Here is a 21427-nt window from a genome sequence, read left to right on the forward strand (position 1 = left end):
GTCTAGATTTTTATCCCACGCTAGGAGTTTGCCTTTACACCATTAACCAGCCCGTTGACCCAGCGGAACAGCTTTCTAGCATTGCCCTTTACTTCCACTAACTCCACTGGAGATACGCTGGGTTGCCCTGGGGGCACAAGGTACACCAAATGTGGCATTATTTCTGATTTCCGTGAGCAGTGAGTAAGAACTAGCAGGTTGGTTTTTTTTTTTGCTTTGAGCCTTCCCAGCAGGAAGATGGGTGATCACTGTATTAACACGGGTATAAGAGAGGCTTTGGGGACATAATGCAGTTTTACTAATTGTAACGTGACAGGATAAGTGTAAAAGCTTTATCTGGATTGAATTTTGCACTGCTGCAAGAGACTTCCCGCTGCTTCCTGCCAAATAGCTGCTGAAGAGGCATGTTTAATTCAGCCCTTCTGATTTATTCAGATGAAGAATCTGAACAGCGAGTTGCAGGGGAGCCAGCACGGGTCTGATTCTTTATATGCTCTTTAATAAAACGTGCCTTGCACAGAGCCAGGTTCATGGTGCATCCCGAGTTACTTAATTTTTTCCCTGTTTTCAGCTGTATCTAAAAAAAAAACTGAAAAACCCATTAATAACCTTTTATAGTAAGGCCAGCTGTGCACCTCCAGCTGTGTGCCATTGACCATTACGCTGGGCTGGCCAGCTTTACCGCTCCAAACATTCAGATCAGCCACAAATGGTAAATCAGACATCATGGCAATGCACATTTTCGTCTTCCAGTGAGCAGCAGTAGCCAGCTCCCCTCCAAATGAAAACCTTTATGAGCCCAGAGCTTTGGAGGTACATCATGAAAAGCAAATTGTGCTCTAACTTGGGGGCAACTGCCTTTAACTGTGCAGAGAGGTGATGACAGCTGCAGAACATTCAGTCCATTTGCATCTGGCTGGGAGAAAAGGCAAAATGATCAATTCAAGCCGAGCAGATTTGAAAGCCTTGCGAAGCCATTTATAATGCTCTTCTGCCTTCTATGCGATCTAGTGCTGAGAATCCCTGTGTGTGACTGTGCACCCCGTTTTTCATAGACGCTTGTCAAACTAGCTGTGTGTTAAATGAATTTAATTGACATACTTATTTAATTACTCTTCTTCTTGTTTCTTTACCCAGTGTAGACAAAGCCTTGCAACAAGCATTGCAGGGGGGCTGGAGGAGAGAATAAGTGCTGAAATCAGAGGGTGGTATTACTGTTATTTATTTTCTTGTGTAATCCTTTCAGTTAAAGGCTCTCAAAGGCAGGAGTGACACGCTGCCAGTGTGACAGATGTATTAGCAGTATCCATTGCCTGCGAACATCTAGTCCAGGAAATGTAATAGCTCTTTTCCCTTCAGCAGCGTATGCTCCTAAATGAAACTCATGCGTTGTTGTTGGAAAAATGAATGTAGGTGAACACGGCGAAGACAAACTGTTCTTGCAAGGAGAGGAGGGTTTTGACAAGGGAAGCAGGAACAAATTCTTCGCAGCCTCGACATACCCTAACTGCAGTTGGGCACTAAAGGAGGAGAGTCTCTCTTTCATTGCATGGTGTGAACTTTTTACAGTTTCATTTTAAAGCCATGAGCTGAGATCCATTCTAAACAATGTGAATGAAGCTTTTTGGTGTCAGCCGCACTATTTGAAGTAAAATCATTATAAGCAGCAGTGTCCCTGTGTTTACCACTTATACCTGAAGGCAGCTGGATGGTGTAAATTTGGTTAATGCTGTGGTCACACAAGGAAGCACCAGAAGAAAGCAAAGTCAGCCCTGTATTTAGTGCAGGAGTTCCTAAGTCACCTCTGTTTTTATAATCTTACTTCTTGCCTTTGAGATAAATCATACTTTATTCAGTTTTATCTTGTCCTTGTTTATTAGAGTTGGTTTTGAGGATGAGCATTTCATTCTTGGTAGTGTTAGAAGTTTGCCAGAATTAGGACAAAATAAAAACTATGTAAGAGCTTCATGAGATAGGCTGAAAAATTGAGGACAGTGTTAAAAAGTTTTGTGCATTTAGAAGAAACGTGGTAGAGAAGTAACAAACGCGCTTATCCTGACCATCTTCTGAGTAAACGAGATGCCCTGTTCAGTATGCATACCCATTTTTCATATTTTCTTGAAATGCACATTGTTTTCTAGCGAGGAGAATTTGTTTTTTTTTTCCCGGAGTTTTCCAGAGACAGAAAATGTGTAACAGGCCGGAGAACAGCAGCAGTCTGATGAGGCTGAGGAGAGGAGAGTGAGTGCACAGGCGGGCTTGCAGCCCGGTCCCTCTTGCCTGCTTTCACGGTTTGCTTTCTTTAGCATGGACATTACAGTCTTGATGAGGACGGGGTAATGCAGTGCAAACTCCCCCTCAGATTGCATTTATCCTCGCCTGTTCCTCTCCAGGTGGCTTTCAGAGAGGATTTCCTGAAGTTTTTCTTTTCCCTCAAGACTACTCAGTGCACATTTCATGAGTCAGCGTTCATGGAAGCAGTGTGCTTGCTAACCTCTTCCAGTTCTCTGTTCTGTTCATGCTGCTCATGTTAGAAGCAAACTGCTGGCAGAAGCAGAGCTAAAAAAAGGTGTCAGATGTCACACAGCCGTGGTGTGGGGAGAAGACAAGCTGCTCAGCTGACTGTTGTGATGCAACATTACTTTGTTCTGGCTTTTTTCAAAGGAGAATTAGTCAGAGACTCATGATAGCAGAAGAACTTCCCAGTAGGGACTACATATTGTGCTTCAGGATGTAACCTAAGGTCTCTTTGAAAAGAGAGACCTTGTGTACAGCGGAACATGGTTAGAGATCAAGGGCAGTCTTTGCTGTGACTTAGCAGTTTAAGAGGTAGAGATGTTTTGGCTTTATCTAGAGTTTTCTCCATGTATGTTTTGTCATGTTATAGCTATTTTAACTTGCTGGTGAATCTGTAGCACCTTCAGTGGTGATTCAATGATGACAAGACACACATTAGGTTGTCCTGGCACAGCAAAAATATTGTAGAGCTACTTTCTTCCAAAAGCGATTGTCGTATAGTATGAAAGGTGAACGTGAACATAAAAATGGCCACATTTTCAAAAATAGTTTTTACAGTTTGGGGTGACACAGTGTCAGGAGAGGGCCACAAGTGGCAGAGGATGAAGTGCAGTTGTCTTCTGGACCTACTGTTGGCAAACACTTCTCTAATGTATGCAGTACCCACTTTCTGCCTATGATGTATACAGTTCTGCCTTTGCCTCCTCACTTGATGATTTTCCATTCATATTCCTGCATTACAAACTGTGGTACAAGATGTTCCAGACTGGGTAGCTTGTCTCCATACAGCGACCTGGCTCTGTGCTGTACTTTGATAAATTATTTGGTATTGCTCACAAAGTCCAGAAGGGTTATTAGAGCTACAGAAACCTACTGTATAATAGTGTTTTTTGTTTGTTTTGTTTTGTTTTTCTCAATTCTTGTGTCTGTACAAGTGTAATTTGAGCCTAAAAAGAGGTTTGGGGGCTTTTGGCGAGCAGGACATAGCAACAAAGCACAAGATTTTGTTGGTATCTTACTGGTTTTTTTTCCTGTACTTCACAGTGGGACATGAAAAAAGTCATGCTGTTTCCGACTATTTTCCTTCTGTGTTAACCCACAAAGACCATATAATAGCCAATTCATTGTTACCTACCTTGGAGGCTTTAGTTTGTTCTTGTGGCTTTAGCAGCCAAGAATTGACCAGAAGGAGGCTACATATATCATACACTGATAAATATATATTATTTTCTCATCCAGAAGTGACATGATAGGTGCCTGTTTCGAAGAACGTAAAATCCTCTGGTACCTGCAGCCGGGTGGTATTTGCACAAAGCAGGGCAGAGGCAGGGTGGAATCAGGCCTCGGGTGTCATTTCAGATGAACCTGGTTTAGAAGGATCAGAAAGGGGCAGTTACAGAAAGTGGCCAAAAAAAAACATAAGGAGTTCCTGGGATGGGAAAAGTCTCTGGGTAGGAAAGTACTTTCTATTATTTTCATGCTTCCTAATGTAGCCTGCTCTGCTGCCAAAGCATGGGGGTTTCAACACAAAAAGCTTCAAGCTCTCTGCATGGAAAACTGGTTATCAAGAATAATTGCATATAGCATTCCCATGAACTTCTAAGGGATTTAAACATAAACTCAGAGGGCAGGTGTAATTGCGTGCCTAATGTGAATAAGGTAGCACTAATACAAAATAGGCAGCACACAACTCCTGTTCCAGCAGCACTGCTCCAATTTAGATAAAATCTGAAGGCTCGGGAAATGACAGGAGGGTGTTTGCTGAACTGACTTTGATGTGGACTCCAACCCATAAAACAAAGTTTGTTGTGGAACAGAAAGAGAAGTAACTTAGAGAGGAACTGCTTGATTTGAGATCTGGGCTCACCCTCCCGTGCGCATCCGGACAGACACCCACGATTCTCCACAGCGGCAGTTGTGTTTAAAGCAAAGAAATCCGAATTCTCTTGCCTTTAGATCTGAATGTCAGCTGCTCACATGTGCATGTTCCTGTTTCATGTGGTCCATCCCTGGAGGTAGCAGTGGACACTGGATATTGTGGACAAAAAGTTGGCAGTGCAAATGAATCTGTCATAAGCAGCATGCTCTGTAGATGATTAATTTGTAAAATGGCACATGTTGCATCAATATTTATATTTGATCCATTGAGACAGCTAGTTAACTCAGCATATGGGAAGCATTACAGTGTTGTGAGTCTACAATGTCATTTCTTACATAGGGTGGGTGTATATAACAAAACTAATTGTGTTTATGTAGCAAAACATATTCACACAGGCTGTATCAATTGAGCTCTTGCACAGCCATTCAAAATACAAATAAAAATATCGTTTAAAACATCCAAGCAATACAGCGCATAGTTCACACAGAAGAATCCAAATGATGTGCATTCAAGAGGAGGAGTTTTCCTATGCTGGAGCCAGCAATGACTGAAGCTGGAAATACCACCCAACAAGCAGTATTTTCAGATGTTTAATTACAAAAATGCGAAGAAGGGGGGAGGAGAGCAAAGGAAGGGTGGGCTGAGGTATCAGCTGAGTGAATTTCAGGCCATTGGCTCAGCACACATGCAGTTACCTGCCAATTTAAAGGTCAGTCAGTAGTTACGAAACACAGCGTCAGAGCAGGAGACTGTGGTCGAAGATCACTAAGAAATCGGTGGATATAGTTGAGACCCTCCATGCTGAGGAGTTCAAGCCCCGAAAGACTGTCTTGAGATTTTCTGCCAGAACTCCCATGTTTTAATACGGGCAAGGGACTGGTTTTGGTTTAAAATCTGCTTCCTCATTGTCTGATTAATTATGCTGTTCAATAGCAGTCCTACAGCACTGCAGGCTGTCAGCAGCTAGTACAGGCAGGGACTGGAACTCCTGGGTGATGCCAACATCGGTCCCTTTGCCAGAGTTGTTGATGTCACCGTCCAAGTCCCTGCTGGACAGTCCAGGGAAGGTCCAGGAGTCTGAGAACATGGCTCGCGGTGGTGGAAGCACACACAGACTCCTACTAGTAAACACGTGGTGGCTCTACCAGGCAAGCTCTTCATTTTCCATTATTTCTTGTGATTATGGTAGAGCTCCAAGTACGTTGCTCATTCCTGAAGGGATCATCTTGGTAAGAAAAGAAAGCTGTTTCCCTTTTTACCAGTCCATTCAAGACTGCTGGAACTGAAAGTATCCAGCCAATACTGGCGGTACTGGTCCATGGATTCAGGCTGCTAACGTGCAGGATAACTCTTGGGTCAGAAAGCGCACAGGATAGTGTTGCAAGGTGTCTTTTCTCAGGATGTAAAGCTTCCCCTTTGTGCCCTTCTGCTGCTTATTGAAAAAATAATCACCTTCCCTTGTTCAGTATGCTGTGCAGGAAGCAGTGCAGGATGAGTTAGAGATGACAAAGATCAAGTAACTCCCATGAACTATACTTGGGATTCAAGGGATAGTGTCTGCACTATGAAAACTTGAGTTTTGAGCAGTGTAACTTGGGACTTGCCCTGTGCATACTGTTTATTAAGCCCTCATGTTTTTGAAAGCAGATAAAGGAAGTCTATATCTATTTTAACGATGCATCATATAATACATACACCAGAGAGCAGAGTGTCAGTTGGAAGCTGATAATGCGCAGGCCTGATAGACCTTCCCCCAGGGCTGGTGGGGCTCAGGCTTAAGCCTCTGGCCCCTGGAGCTGGAATGTCAGCAGCTTCCTCGCCTAGGGGAAGGCTGGAGACCTCTCAATTAATGGTCCAAGGACTGCTGACAGATAGTTTCCTCCCAGGAGAGGTGCTGGTGACTGAAGTGGTCACTGTAATGTGTTTCTAAGTGACTTTGGAGCTTGTGGAAATGCATTGTCAAGTGTTAGCAAAAGCTGTTTCATTATGTACTGCTACTAAATATGCTTGTGCTTCAGAACTGATCGGAAGGCTTTGGGAGGGGGAAAAGGGCTCTAATGTTTATGTAGAAAGGAGTAAAATGCTTACAAAGTATTTTTACCTCATAAAGTAACAAGAATGCAACAATTTTCATCTCGAAGCCAAGAAAGCAAACTCACTCTCAAAGTTTTCCTTTGCAAGAAGCCATTTCCTGGCCCAAATTTGACAGAAGCCTGAATTGTGAAGTCCCGAACTGATGGGCAAAGTCTGCCCTGCAGAGGGGAGGGAAGATGCCACCAAAGGGAATGCTGCAAGGGTCATTCCCATCTCTTCCACAATCAGGGAACTGGGCAGAAGATGAAAGGCAAAAAACAGCGAAGGTTTTGGAGGGTGTAGTTACGGATTCAGTGGGTGCTCCTTCCCTGTCCTCAGAAAAGGTCTATGAGGTCAAAGTGTGTCAGTGACCGAGTAAAGTGGGAGGAAATGGCTTGTCTTGAACCCCAGTGTCCAAAGAGGGGGGATTTACTCTTTCAGAGGCTTTGTTTGCTTGCAGTGGCTTCCATTAACTGGGAAGCTGCAGCGTAAATGCAAACCATGTGATTGCTCACCCCCTGTTCTCTGCCTGCCTCTGTTATAGTCCTACAGACTCCTCATGGAGCGCTGGGAATAAGTGTGGTTCAGCACTCATTATATTCCCTTTATTCATTTGTATGCTCACATAGTGCTAATAACAATGCAGCGCAATAAAAGATAGCACAAGAGCCTTAAATTAAATGCAGCTTTTCCAGTATCTCAGCAGGGTGGCAGGCAGGCATGGATTTCCAGCTGTCTTTCAGCAAGCCCATTAATAAATCACATTTATTTTCCTGGAAGGAGAACTGCTGGGACATCCTTCTGTTTTGGGGGCAGAATCATATTCAATATCCCCACATTATTTGTTGGACATGGGTGTGAAGTTTAGCCCTGAGAATTGGAACTGCCAAAAACTCCATGGTCCTCTTCAACTTTACTTAATTCCTATTTACACAGTTGTGGTTTTTTTTTGCTGTAGTCCTTGCCTACCAACTTAGATACTGCTCTAGTTAATGAGCAGCATCTCACTTGTGTGTGTTTACGTTTTTAATGATCATTCTTTTTCAGCATTTATCTGTCTCTAATGATTTATGCAGACAAACACTGCATCAGAACAAATCCAAATGCTGGCAATCTTTGATCCCTGTAATACATCTGGATTTAAGCAGTGGCCAGTGTCTTCTGAAACAAGGGGAATGCTTGAGTTCAGGTCCAAATTACATTACTTAACACACAGGCAGCCTCAGATAAACAGCCCAAGTTCTCTTCATCTTTCCCTGTTTACCCCGTTTTTCAAAATTCTCATTATTTTAATTGTTCTCTAAGATTTCTTTCCAAGTTTCCTTTGGCTTTATTATAAGAAGGCAAGGAAGGGAGAGACGCAACAGCCTTGTTCCAATAAGTGTTACTGGTGACAGTCCTGGGAACTCATTTGCCAAGGAACTGTTTATCTACAGAGAGTGAATCTGCAACTTACAGCCGAATCTCTGCTAATAACTTGCATAGTCAGAACTCTTATTTCAGCCAAAGTTTGTCTATTAAGACTGAATTGCTGATAATTTGGAGTCTTACAAGGACAGAGAACAATTCACACAGACTAATTAGAATAATAACATGATGTCCAATCAAATTGTAATTTGATCTTACTGACCTCAAGATCCAAAAGTCTTGTGGTCAGTGGTCACCATCAGAACCTGGCAATGGTTTGTGAATAAGGAAGGTTACGGTGACAGTCTGCAGCTACAGGGAGAATACTGTGACTGCTCTGGTTCTGCAACCCTCCCAGACAGGTATATTGTGATTGGAAACAGTTTTACTAGGTATTGAAAATTCTGAAAATACCGTTTTAAATGAAGCTTTAGATGAAATTATGAGATTTTTGTTCTTATTTTTTATTTTTTTTACAAATGAATGTCAGTTCTTAGTACAGTGCAAATATCTGTGAATTTTCATACAATCGTATGGTACATATTGGCCGTGTATGAACCTGACCTGATTCCATCAAAGTATTTTTGCACTGCAGGTATCTTGAGTCAATTTATCAGTGAGCTCTTTTTTCAGGTGTTGCCAAAGCGCAGTCAGAACTGAACGTTGTACTCCCTGGTAAGATCCCAATCCACAGCAGGGCTCATTCAGCGAGCCCCACGCTGGAACTTACACCAGCACTCTGACTTTTGGTGAGGTGAAGGGCTGAGACCAGGATTCTGGTTACTTGGGTTAATTGCCATTTAAGCAAGTCACATGTTTCTCTTCTCTAAACCGAGTGTCACAGTACTGGTCTATTTCTCTGGGATGTCTTTGAGTTCCTTAGATGGAAATTGCTGTACAAACATAAACCATTGTTTTAATCTTTTGTTGTTGTTGTTTGAAGCAAGTTAGAGTGGGTTCGTGTGAAATCTGTGATGATACCTGGAATAACTAGTGGTTTTGAAACTCTCTTCAGTAATGTCTTCTGATTCAAAGTTCGTGCTCTTAGAGTTAGGGAAGGGGGTTGCTAAATAACCAGCTCAACACTGTTCCAAATGAATGCTCCACTGATTCACAGCGTTCAGTTCTTCCTGCTCAGGTTTTCAGTCAGGTGTCTATCGTAGTCTTGACATCAATGTTTAGAGATACTTTAACCTTGCAAACAAAATAATTGGGGACCTCTGGTTGTTGTCATTAGAAAATTGGCTGCGATGGAATCATTGGTTCAGCTGCCAAAGAGGATCGCTGTGGAATCTGCAGTGGTGATGGCAAAACCTGTAAAGTGGTGAAAGGCGACTTCAACCACACGAAGGGGATGGGTGAGTAACCCTCAGCAGCATTTCAGCAGAGCGGAGGTTCTCTTAACTGCTTGAGGAGAGTTAAAGAGAGGCAGTAATAGCTCTTCTTCTTGGATAGCATTTGACTCACCTGTGCTGATGAACACGTTAGAGGGCAGCTGTTCTCCAAAATTGCATGATTTCTGATGTACATGACCATAAAAGCTTCCGACTGTTCATGACATCCGACTTTTGCAGACGATGGGTAGGGGTCTAACACCACTGGCTCCACTGATTTTCTCCCTTTCCAACCAGTTGTGCTGCCAGGAAAGGTTCTGTGGAAGTGTGTGATGAGGAATCAGTGAAAAGATATGCAAGAATGAAAATACTGACTCCTCTCTGGTCTTGCCTTTGAGTAACTAACTCTCCAAAGATAGATACTCAGCATTCAGTCTTACCATTTACTGAGCCTCTTGTTAGATGGTGAGTTGGGAGTGCTGAGAACTTCTCAGGATCACAGCTGATGGAGCTGTGCAGTATCCAAAATCGTTTCTTATTTAAAACAACAGAATCTGTCTAGGAACACAAAACAAAATTCAATGTGATATTCTGCCTGCTTCTTATTCAGTTGCCCAGATAGCAGCCGTTTCCTCTCTCTGAAATTCAGAGTGAAGTTGTGTTTCTCATTTTGAATGTTGCCGGTGCTGTTGATGTTAAATAACAGATAAAATCATAGGATCTTCTCCAGTGGGAGGGAAGTCTGATTTCAGCACCATCCTTGAGCTCTTTGGGAGCTCTGAATGATGCACATTGTATGTTCCAGATGATTCATGCTATAATCAGTATATCTCAGCTAAATAAAAAAGCCCTCCCCTCTGAGTATTATTACTGAATCCCTGCCAGCAATAGCATCCAGTATAGCATAAAAGAGCTTCTGGTCAGACTTAAGACTTTCCCCTCTCTTGTTAAACATTAATGTATGTACAGCTTGGTGTTTGAATTAGTCTTTGTTCCAGAGTTTCTGTTCTGTGCTTCTGAGAAACCTTGTTACCATTCATCCTAACCCGGCAAAGGGAGGGAAAGCCAGATTCAGGACTTGCAAGCTGCTCCAGGAAGAAGGAATTGTCCAGAAAAAGTGATTTCACATTCAGGGAATAGAGAGTTGCCATTTCTGTGTGCATAAATACATTGAAAACGTGCTACTCCAGGACTGAGTTCAGTAAAGCACCCAGAGATTTCATTTAAGCACACGCTCCAGTTCTGTTTAGTTACTGAAGCAGCACAAGTGCTTTGTGGCTTCCTTGAATCAAGGTCTCAGCACTAAAGTGATTTTGTTCATTGGCCTCTTCCTCTGCATCCTCCTCCTTCTTATCTGTGGGGCCAGCTGTGACCTGTCACCTCCTGTGAGGTGCAGGTGGGATTTCCCACCTCCGCCACGACTTTCTGGAGCACATTTGTGCTGTTGCATTGCTAGGCCAACCTGCTGAATAATTTCCTGCTTTATTGCCTTTGACTCTTCTGTCCCAGTTATTTTCCACTTATTTGTGTCAAGGCATTTGCACTTGATAGATATGGTGCAAAAAGTTCCTTGGTCCAGCTGAAAAAAAATATTCTGTCTTTCTGCAGCAGATTTTTCAGCTGTTCCTGAACTTCCTGATGGCTCCTGAAGAGAACTATCCTTTATCTTTTCCAATTAGACTACAAAACGTCTCGGGTAGATAATAAGAAATGTCTGGGTCATTGCCAGGAAGTTGCACTAATTCCCAGCTAGACAAACTGCTTGAGGGTGGTAACTTTACAAGGCTGTAGGAACAGAACAGACTCGACCTTAACGGGTCGTGCAGCTGCCAGGACGCTGCAGGGGGGATTCACCCCCAGCACCGTGTTGCCTAGCGGGAAGAAATGGCTGACGGAATCATGGTTTGCATTAGGCTCTTCAAGCATTTACTGGTTCTTGTTCTCTGCTGATCGTCTTAGAAGTGCAAACCGGTTGCAGGGTTGCATTGTCAATGCTACGCAGACATTTTAAGTGCTTCCACCTTTACCCATCTCACGGAACTCACAGGAAATGATTTTTAAAATGGTAATCTCATCGAGATTTGTTAGAAGCTTTGATTTATTAATTTTTAAAGGGAATTATATTTTTGGGAGTAATGATTTTAGAAACGATCATCCATGATATGACAAGTAGTCTTCTGGGTTGAAAATCGTCTTTGCTTTTTATTTTTTTTTTAATTATGCTCTTCTAATGAACATCCTAGCCTACTAAAAATGAAAGGATATTTACACTTTTAATTATTCACTGTTCCTGTTTTCCTGCTTTTGGGTTTCTTCTATGTTACATACTGAATATATACTTGTTCTTTTCACTTAGGATTTCCGGCCCCTATTCTGCAAAGATTTTATGCATCAATTTATATCAATTTAATTCATATACTGGTGTTTCGCAGTCAGGTCCTTGGGTTAACTTACTGAATCTCGTGCAGTAGGCAAAGCTCCAGTGTTCGATCTGAGGTATCACAAGTGAACATTTGGTTACTCGAAAAAAAAAGTTATTTTTTTCTTTAAATAAGTCCTTAAGCAAACATGTACGAAAATCTGACAAAATTCTGGTCAAATGAGAATACAAAATACAAATTGAGGCTTTGGATATGCAGGTGATTGCACAGGTCAGTTGCAAATGCTCACAAACTTGCTGCAATCCAAGTCAAGGCCAGCATCCTGCATTAAGTATGCTGGTGTGTTATTTCAGAAGAGAATAGCCTTCAAATATCGAGCTGTTGATTGTTCTGGTGCGGTGTCTGCTTTGGGAATTGCAGCTGCTTCTTTGGGTGAGATCTTCAGCTGCTCTACGGGTGGGACTCCACCGACTGTGGGGCTGCTCCCTACGTGTCCTGTGACTGCAAATTATGTTGCCGAGCCCTGTTTATGGAACTAAACCCATACCAACTCCTTTCTGTTTCTTAGTCACCAATAGTCATTGTAAGAAGGTTTCCACATGTGTGATGGCAAAGGCAAAGGCTGTTCCCAAGTGTTTCTCGTGTAAGATACTTGAATGCTGTTTGCAGTGTTAGTGGGTGCTGGTGACATCCTTTGGTGTTGGTTCTTTATTTTCTTCTGGTTGGATGAGATGGGGAGATGGGTATCACAAGCCATGGATAAACTTCAAGACCTTTTACTAGTTAGTTTGTTTTTTCAGAGACAACAGTACAGATCCTTTCCTTTTAGAAGATGTGAAAGGGAGACAAATTTTCATTAAGCAAATAAAAAATACTGAGCCTATTTTATTTTTTTTTTCACCCTTATTGTCACAGATTCTGTAAGGTTTTGCTCTCCTGGTAGGACATGCTGTGGCTGGAACATTCAAAGTGCCCCAGAGGAGGTCTGACAGTTCTGATCTTGCAGCCTGTGGTCCACGGGCGCCCAAATGTAAATGGAATCCATTTCTGTTTTGGGGAGAAGGTCAAAAGCCTTGAGTTGTGATGCTAAATGTCACATACACTTGTGTGCAGCTGGCTCTCTTCAGTAGGCCAGCTGAATGCGCTGTTTAGATTGAGGTTTTATTTCGGACTGGCACCACGCCCTGTACCTAATGCTATGAAACAATTTCAAAAATAAAAATAAACACAGGCTTGTTCTGAAGTCCATCTCAGCCTCCCTGTCACTGTACAAGGGACCTGGAACTAGAGGACAGTTCTTCAACTCATATGTTGGGTAGCTGATCGGTATTACTGACTAGGCTATCTGTCCAGACTCCAAGTCTGTGCCTGTAATGCTCAGACCTGCATCAAGAATGAGGCATTTCCCTTGCATCTGTCTCTCTTGATTTTTCTCAGCCATAACAAGATTTTCATTGCAGCTCTTTGCTTGTGATCCAAAAGAACCCTAGTTATTTGGACTTTTTTAATTGCAGAGCACAATATGGTGATATATGCCAGTTCTGACTGTTGTTTTGGGAGATGACTAGTGTATCTTTGCTAGCAATTTTTATTTTTAAGGTGGTGAAAAAACAGGCCTTTTATTTCTTACTTTATTTTTTCAGCACATATTTAAAACAAATAAAGGAAATTTGGACAGTGGTGCTGTAGTGCTGGCTAGGAGCATCTTTATACAATGCAAGAAACTCATTTCTTGTCAATAGGGCGTACATCTAAATGATGACAAAATAATGCCCCAGGGATAACTCCTGGGGTGTCTTACAAGGGTTTAAGCAGAACATGTAAGAGAGATTCTCGCAACCAACTGTGCAGTAATAGTAGGAGGCTTTGAAATCTATCCATGGCTCTCCAGTGATAGGATTTTCTTCCAAATGAGCTATCCCATGGCTGGAAGCAGACAGGTGCTGATGAAGGAATTACTCTCAAGATAATAGCAAGAGGGAATCAGCGCAGCTGCTCAGAAGATGGTTATGTACTGACCGCTGGACATTTTTCCACTCCACTGCAAAACCGAGCACTCAGTAAAAGGTGCAGGGTGGGAAGGGCCATGGGAACTGATATACCTAGGTGGACGGGGCAGCCTGGTTTCCTTGGCTTCCACCCTGAGACCTTTGTTCTGAGCACTCTGGGGAAGTCTGATAATGGGGTGAGCACTGCTGACGTCTCACATCTAATTGTCGTGTGTGTACAGGGATAGGACATGAAGGCACAGTGCCTAGAGATCAGTGCTTTCAGCCATGGGATAATTTCTCCTCTGCCTTGGAGTCTGTCTTTTACTGGGATGTGAGCTGGGAGAGCGGTTTTGTAGTAGATTGGTGACGTTCTGAAGTTCATACTAAACTTTCTCTTCATTCTGAGAATAACAACAATGGCTAACAGCGGATTTCCCTGTGTGAAACACTTTCCTCTTGCAAATCTCTCCAGCATTTAAATGAAGATACAGTAGCCACTGTTCACATATTAATCTCCTTGATGACAAAGCCGCATCTTTGTTCTGGTGTCTCTCCTAATACGAGTTACACCACATAATTTGTATCTAGGATTTGCTTCAATCATGGTCTTACATTCCTGAGACACTGATGTAATGCAGATTGTCCAGAAAGATTGGTGCATGCCAAAGTAACTGTTCCCAAGGTGGAGCATACTGCATACAGCACTATAAATTATCAAATAATGAAGTTCTCCTGTTGTACTTTCAAAGCTTCATCTTAACAGGCTGATTTATGGGTGAAATTACTCGAAATACTGCCTGATAGTTGCCAAATCTCATCAGTCTTTAACCAATTCCTCATTTAAAGCAGAACTTGAAGCCCAACCTTGCAGACCCCTGCATTGCAGACAATTATCCTAAGACCTAACAGATCTTTGAGACTCCTTGACTCTGGGCCAACTCTTGGGACTTTTTTTGGTCTTACTAGCTAACACTTGATAATCTTTCTGGCAATCTGCAGTGACAGTTCGCTTAATAAAACGTGCCTCGAAAACAGTGAAGATGTTTTCTGGTGCGGTTATCTCAAAGATCAGGATTATTTTGGGACCAGCAGCATCGCATTAGCACTAAGGACCAGACTGGAGCGGTGGTAGCTGTCCGAGTTTGTACCTGTGGCAAATTTGCATGGATGGTATACAGTATTTTTGCAGTAGGGTTTGACCACTAACTCACACAATATTGCTAGAGATAGTGACTGAGGGTGTAAAGATGCTGCTTTTGGTACATGCCCAAGAACTCTGCTTCGTCTCTGAAAGGACAGGTCAGGTTCGTACAACTGCAGAGTGGTTCACAGCTCACTAAAGACGCAGTAAAGGCCAGCAGTCAGGCTTGTGCTGCATGATCTCGGTGAGTTAGCATGGTGTGTTTCTTCTTACTCAGGAGCTGTGAACACAACCCCCCAAAGCCATCAGTCAGGATTAGAAATTACATGAGGAGAAAAATCTGGTATAAGACCAAACCAAACAGTCTCCACAACTAATGCCATATTAATAGCTTATACTCCGCTATTTACAATTGTAAAAAGTAACAGAAAAGTCAGCTTTTCCACGTGGTGTTTCTCTCATGACATGGTGATGAAATGAGAGTGTATTTATGGCACTAGCTGGACCTCAAGCGTGGCTCCCCAGCTCACCCACCTCCAAAGCACTGTGACGCTCCCGGCTCTTGCTCAGTCAGGGGACAGATCCAAAGCGCAGTGAAGCCAGTGACCGTCTTTCCACTAAATTCAGCCCAACTCTGCGTTCAACCCTTGCATGATTTAGTTCTGGGCATTCAGTTTAAAAAATAAGTAATAGTACCCTAATTGGTACGTTACATTACCTGAAACTTGGGCATGTTCCAAACCAGCTTCCTAACAAGGGTGTTGAGGTGTGTAACAGGGCTGATTTCCCTGTGGTGGGGTGGCATTAATCACACCTTTGCTGTGTGCTCGTGTCTGGTGGCAGCTGTTGGTCGGGGTTGGATGCAGATGCATGGGGTGCAGTGAGGTTGTTTGGTTTCTGGAACACTCTGTGTTTACTGTCATTTGGTATCTCAGCTGATGAAAAAAACAACTCCTAGCAATGTCTAGAGTAAAATCCAACATCTGTTTGATTTGATTTTATAACAGATTTTTGTATTGCATTTAAGAGTACCCAGACATGGTTTGCAGCTCTGCTGTCCCTCTTTCTATTTGTCCTGCAAGGCTACGAGACTATTTCTGAGATACACCGAGTAAGAGAGAAGTAAGGAAGCAAACATGCAAAAACAACTGAACTGAACTGAAGGGTCAAACAGTAAGTGTGATTCAGATGCAGAGATCAGGGAAAGAAGGAGTGGATCCATCCCAAATCAGCTGTCCACCCAGTGACCCTTATAAAACCCAAGCAATCACGCCTTATGAATATGACACCAAAGAGGCTGCACGCTGCTTGTTCAGACAGCCTGAAACAAACCCACAGTCTGAGACCCAAAATCCCCGTCCGACTCACTCCATGTCATGGTGGCAAGAGAATCACTTAGTCCTGAGAGGCATTAGGTTGTCAGCATCCTTTTTTGAGGCTTTTCTTATCAGTGTAGCAGAAGCATGGCCATTCAGCTGCACTTGTCCCTAAAATAGTTCCCCAAACACTGCTGAATACTGGAGGAGCCACTGCTCCTGGCTCTAGCAGTTCTCCAAGCTATTGCTGTAGCTTGCCCTTGATTTCCATAAAGGCAGAGCTTACACAGAAGAGCTGCACACAGCCCTTTATGAAGACAAAAAAAAAAAAAAAAAGGAGGGGAGAGGAGGGGAATGAGGGAACATACAGAATAAGCTACTTAACATGTAAAAGAAAAAGGAGAGCAATAATCCATAAGATGTGCCAAGTAATACACTGCAAAATAAACTGGGTGGCCAATTAGAAAGAATCAAATCATGGCTGTGATGAGATTAGTGTCATTTACAGGGGGCTGATTCAGAGTCCAATGAAGCCAGTGGAAAAACTTTCCCTGACTCCCAGGCCTTTGAAACGGGCGCTAGTGTTCCTCAGCTTTTTAGTTTAAAGGCACCACTTTCACCCCATGGAACAAGCACGTAACTCCACATGGCTCTGTGGTGGGGGAAAATACGCTACGTTTCCTTGTAGCTCCTTATTATTCTTACTGTTATTCTGTTCGTGAATAGTAGTATAATTACATTGTGTTGCTGGTTGTCGAAGGAAGCATGAAGAGGCCAAGAGAATTTCAGAAAAATAACCATGAGAATTCCTTAAAAATATGATGGGGTGCTGTAAAAACTTCCCTACCTTGTCAGATGCTCGGATGGTCTCATTTGGCACGTGCTTCTTTCTGCTGGCAGCATTTGGAGATGGTCAGTGTCTGACAAAGTTTCAGCTCAGTTGTTAACATTAAATCTGAGCTGTGGAATTCGGTTTAGCAGCCCAATGCAAAGAGACTGTTAGCTATTATATCCTCCAGAACACTTATATAAAGCTAATGTGCAAGTGAAAACAAAGTTATTTTTCCCACATGTCCCACTAATCCCTCCTCTTCCGTTTAGGCATCATCCAAATGCTCTGTGGAGGTGAGTCCTTTCAGACAGCGATCACAGCCAGGAGCAGGGATTTTTTTAAGAGGAGATGACAGGAGTATCTATCAGAAACTCGATTTCAAATTGCTGATATCTGGGCAGGAGTTGATTTTTTCATGGTGAGATACTGAATGACTGATGCCTCTGGCTGTCCGTGGGTTGTTCTCATCCATCTGCCCTTTTGTTGCCATAGGTTACATCGAAGCAGCTGTGATCCCTGCAGGTGCCCGACGGATCAGAGTGGTTGAGGACAAACCTGCTCACAGTTTTCTGGGTAAAAAGACAAAACAAAAAATATTTTGATTCAAAACTCAGCTCTGTTCTCTGTTAAACTGATGCTTCTCTAAATGTCTTTGTAAGTGATGGGTTTCTTGTTCTCACAAAGTGGCTGTTGATTTCGTTATTGTTTCGATCTCTTTACTTTTGTGGCTTGGTTTCCTGATACTTCCCTGATATGATAGTGCATGACACTTACAAGGCCCTTGTGCAACCGGAAAGGACCAAAGAACACGTTTATGTGGACAGAAGGATTTCTGAACAGCATTTGGCGCTGGGTGGAATATAGCTGCCTGCACTTTGGGAGGGAGTGGGAAAGAGAACCATGCATTTAAAGGAAGGCTTGGCAGAGATACCAATCGGAAGGCTTCAAGCTCAGACTGGAACAAAGGCAGGACAGGGGAGCTGATGTCCCTTAAGGACCTGACCATGAGGTTGCCTGCCCCGTTGCCTGCAGCAGCAGGTTTTCACTTGGTGCTGTACTCAAGACCTGGTCCTGCTTTCTGAGGTGCAGGATCTATCAAAGAGTGTTTCAGCCCTTCCACAGCCTGATGTTCTCATAGCAGTGGTCGGAACAGATACATGTTCCAGCTGATGCTTAGCCTGGAAAGTATTAGGTACTGTTTTCACTTTTGTATGTTCTGGTTCTCTCAAAGTGAGCTTCTCAGAGTGGAGACACTGTGAGGTTTCAGGGTAGAAAAGCACTCTGGAAGATGGGATTGCTGCCAGGGATATATCAGGCCTGTGGTAGGAACTCTGAGAGGATCACAAAGCTTGCTGTCCTCCTGTTGTGCAGAAGGGGAAGCTGAGGTGTCAAAACTTGTTCATGGCTATGCAGAGAGGCAGTAGCAAAGCTTGGACTGGGATCCTTGGCAAAAACATTGCATTTGTACCACTTCTTGGTACGAAGCATGTATCCCTACTGGTACTATTTCTGCTAATGCTGCAGCCAGCTTGCTGAGAGAGGATTACGCCTACACGTAAGATGTTTGACATAGCAAAGCACTGGTGGAACAATGAGAGCCAGTGTTTCCTTCCTTGGGCTTTGCAAATACTCTGTCTGCTGGGAGCCAACCTTTTTGTTTGTCTTGGTGGGATTTACACAGGTTATTTGTCAGGGGTTTGGGCTTTGGCAGGTAGCTGCAACAGTGAGATTCCTATGTGGAGTTAGCCCTTTGTTGTGACCACTTAACCTTGACTTGAGCAGGTATTTCTCCATTAGGTGGTGAAGATTGGAACTTATGTACATTTGAGAGCAGGAATTGGCCCTTGTATGTGTCCCATAAAAACAGATAAAAATTTTACAGATTTTAGGTCAAAAAGTTCTTCCCAGGAACACTGGGCACAAGGAAAAGATGCCCAGTGTCTTGCTAACCGCAGTTATAGAGTAGCAGCAGGAGTGTTCCAACAGGACAAAAAAGATGACCAAGGAAACTAAATTCTGGTCACTCCGTTAGACCTCGTAATGCATTGTACATCCAGATCTGAGTGTGGAAGGATTTTCTTTTTCAATTACACCATCAAAGCTGAGCCCAATCAGGTCCTATTTCCACTCAGGACCAGGTACAGTGTTTTGGATTTGAGCCCAGCATAATTTGGAATCATTATTCCATGTGCTGGGAGCAGTGCCTGAAGAATTTCCCTCCACCTACAGGCAACCCACGCTGGCTGGCTTGGCTGGCTGCAATGCTTAAAAACCACCTTGAACAGGAAATGCCTCGGCAGTTTGTGTCCACAGGCTGGGAAGCAAGCTGGAGGGACCCAAGGTGGAAATAAAGATCTGACAAGGTGCCAGGTTTAGAAACAGATTGGTCAGTTCCTGTCTTCGAGCCAAAAAGAAAAGGAGGAGTTATGGGTTGTTGCTAGGGCTCCTTTTCTTTAATGTTCTTCTACTGTACAGCTTCGAGCCAGGAATCAGCTCAGAGATGTAAGAGTGTGGATGCTTGCTGCCGCCTAAACGTACCCACAGGGGAAGAGCTGTGCTTTGCTGCCCTGTTTGAGGCATAGGGTCCCAGGAGCACTGCAGCCAGCTTGGAGCACTTGCACCGAGTGAAGACAAGCTGTGGTGAAAGCACTTTGGCTCAGATACTCTGCTGAATCTCCAGTGGAACTCCTGCAATCCTCAGTGAGCCCCTTTGGGGCTGTTTCCAGACTCTCCTGCTCAGTTACTTAGGGAACAGTGCCTGCAGCAATCAAAATCAAACCTTTCCCAGAAGAGAGATCCACAAAGATTAAACATTTTGTTTTTTACCAGCAAGCTATCTTCCTTTGATGATGACTTGTATCCAAAGCACGGTTTTAGTCATTCAAGCTCTCAAACGCTCTTGTGAGCATGTACCGTGATATTTTTGCTGGTCAGCCGTGCTGCTGTGGAGATAGTTTTATCTCATCCCCAGCTTTGATTAGTCATGTTCGTGGCTCCTCAATCCTAGTGTGAGGATGCTTTGAGCAGCCTGGAAGCCGCTAGGCTTTGGCAGAGGAAAACAATCCTGCTTCGGAATTGTCTGGAGTTTGCACAAGGCACTTTGTAGATTGGGGAACAAAGCAGGGGAAAAAAGTAAGCTGCAGAGAGAGTTGTGTTGCTGTAGAATGCAAATAGCAGCACGTCATCATACCCCTAGCCTATGTTCCCAAGGGAACTTATCTTAGGAAAAAAAACCAAAAACATATACGTTCCACTCCTTCTGGGGAAACGATACCTGCAGTTTCCTTTCACCTTTACTGTGGAGCCTCTTGTGGGATAAAGGGAGCTGCGAGGACGATTGTGTGCACCAGGACAGAAGGATGTTCCATCTTTCTGCAGTAACGCCCCAGGATGCGGATCCTCTCAGAAAGGACCACACAGACACAGTGTATTGAGACCTCCACCTGGTTCAGACTTCCCCAGAGGTTAGACACTATGGATGATGCTCAATCTGTAAATTAAATGAGCCCCAAAACATACCTGGGCACTGTCAGCCCACAGAGCAGGGGGCTGCCTGGGTGCTGCTTGTTGGGAAGGGACCCCGCAAAGGCCTGATCCCTGCTAGGAGCTGTCTGGGAGGTTGACCTGGCCATAAAGTGTGACAGGGATGATTTTAACAGCATAGACAATGGTGTTGAGGTGCCTCGGAACATGTTTGTCCCCTGTACACGGAGTGGCAGAAAGAAGGTGAGATGGCGCCCTGCTCTGAAATCACTTCAGGAGTCTCCTGTTACCTTTAGTAACCTCTTCGGGGTCTGCGGAGCCAACGTGTCCTGTTGAGCCAAATAAAAGTTTGTTCAGGAAATCCCCTAAAGGGAAAACTAACAGGGATTTCCATCCTCTCAAATGTCATTTGAGGAAGGGGTGAGCTGACCCTTCATGTCTTGAGGGGGCTTTCACTGTAGTAGCTATTTAAATGGTGCTAGAGAAGGCCAGCCAGAATAAAAAAAGGTCTATATAGAATAGTCCAGTATTGCTACAAACACTCCCTATAGGAAATTAGACCAAACTGAAAAGTCAGGCCTGTTGTGCAGTTGACAAGAAGTCCAATTCCTGGTCTCCAAAGCATTCTAAGGAATTACATGTAGCCTACACACAGCTGGAAGGATTTGCTGGCTTTGGGGACTTGATCCAAAGGGATGACAATGGGAGCTTTTCCTATTGACATGAAAAGGCTTTAAATCATCTCCTCTTACCTTCTTGCAACACACTCGGTAAAGTGAAAGCCAGGGTTATATTTTTTACTGGAAGAGAATAAAATAGGCTTGAAATGCTGGAGGTTGAGAAAACATCGTGTTAAAGGCTTAGCCAAGAGACACAGTTAACCTTGAACTAAGGGAGTCCAGGAACTGCAAAACACAGGCTCTTCTGTCTGATGTCACGGCAAACTCGATCATAGTACGTGGATCTCCACAGCGGGGCCTGGGACTTTCACTCTCTTAAAACAGGGTCTGCCAATTTTCTCTTCCCTCAATGCATCACGCAGACATCTGAATAACTTTGTTTCCATTGTACTG

General features: G+C 43.5%; 1 protein-coding gene across 2 annotated transcripts in view; it reads left to right on the forward strand.

Moving 5' to 3' along the window:
* Window positions 1–21427, forward strand: part of ADAMTS17 (ADAM metallopeptidase with thrombospondin type 1 motif 17) — a 177623-nt gene that overhangs the window by 108033 nt on the left and 48163 nt on the right. The window contains exons 15-17 of one of the 2 annotated variants that reach the window (XM_048076347.2): window positions 9114–9234; window positions 12160–12234; window positions 17364–17444. In XM_048076347.2, coding sequence (XP_047932304.2) covers window positions 9114–9234; window positions 12160–12234; window positions 17364–17444 — 277 coding nt within the window. The remainder of the gene's footprint in view (window positions 1–9113; window positions 9235–12159; window positions 12235–17363; window positions 17445–21427) is intronic. The other variant, XM_048076348.2, reaches the window with a different exon arrangement.

This window comes from Anser cygnoides, chromosome 11 (genome assembly GCF_040182565.1).
Source record: "Anser cygnoides isolate HZ-2024a breed goose chromosome 11, Taihu_goose_T2T_genome, whole genome shotgun sequence".
Lineage (NCBI taxonomy): Eukaryota > Metazoa > Chordata > Aves > Anseriformes > Anatidae > Anser > Anser cygnoides.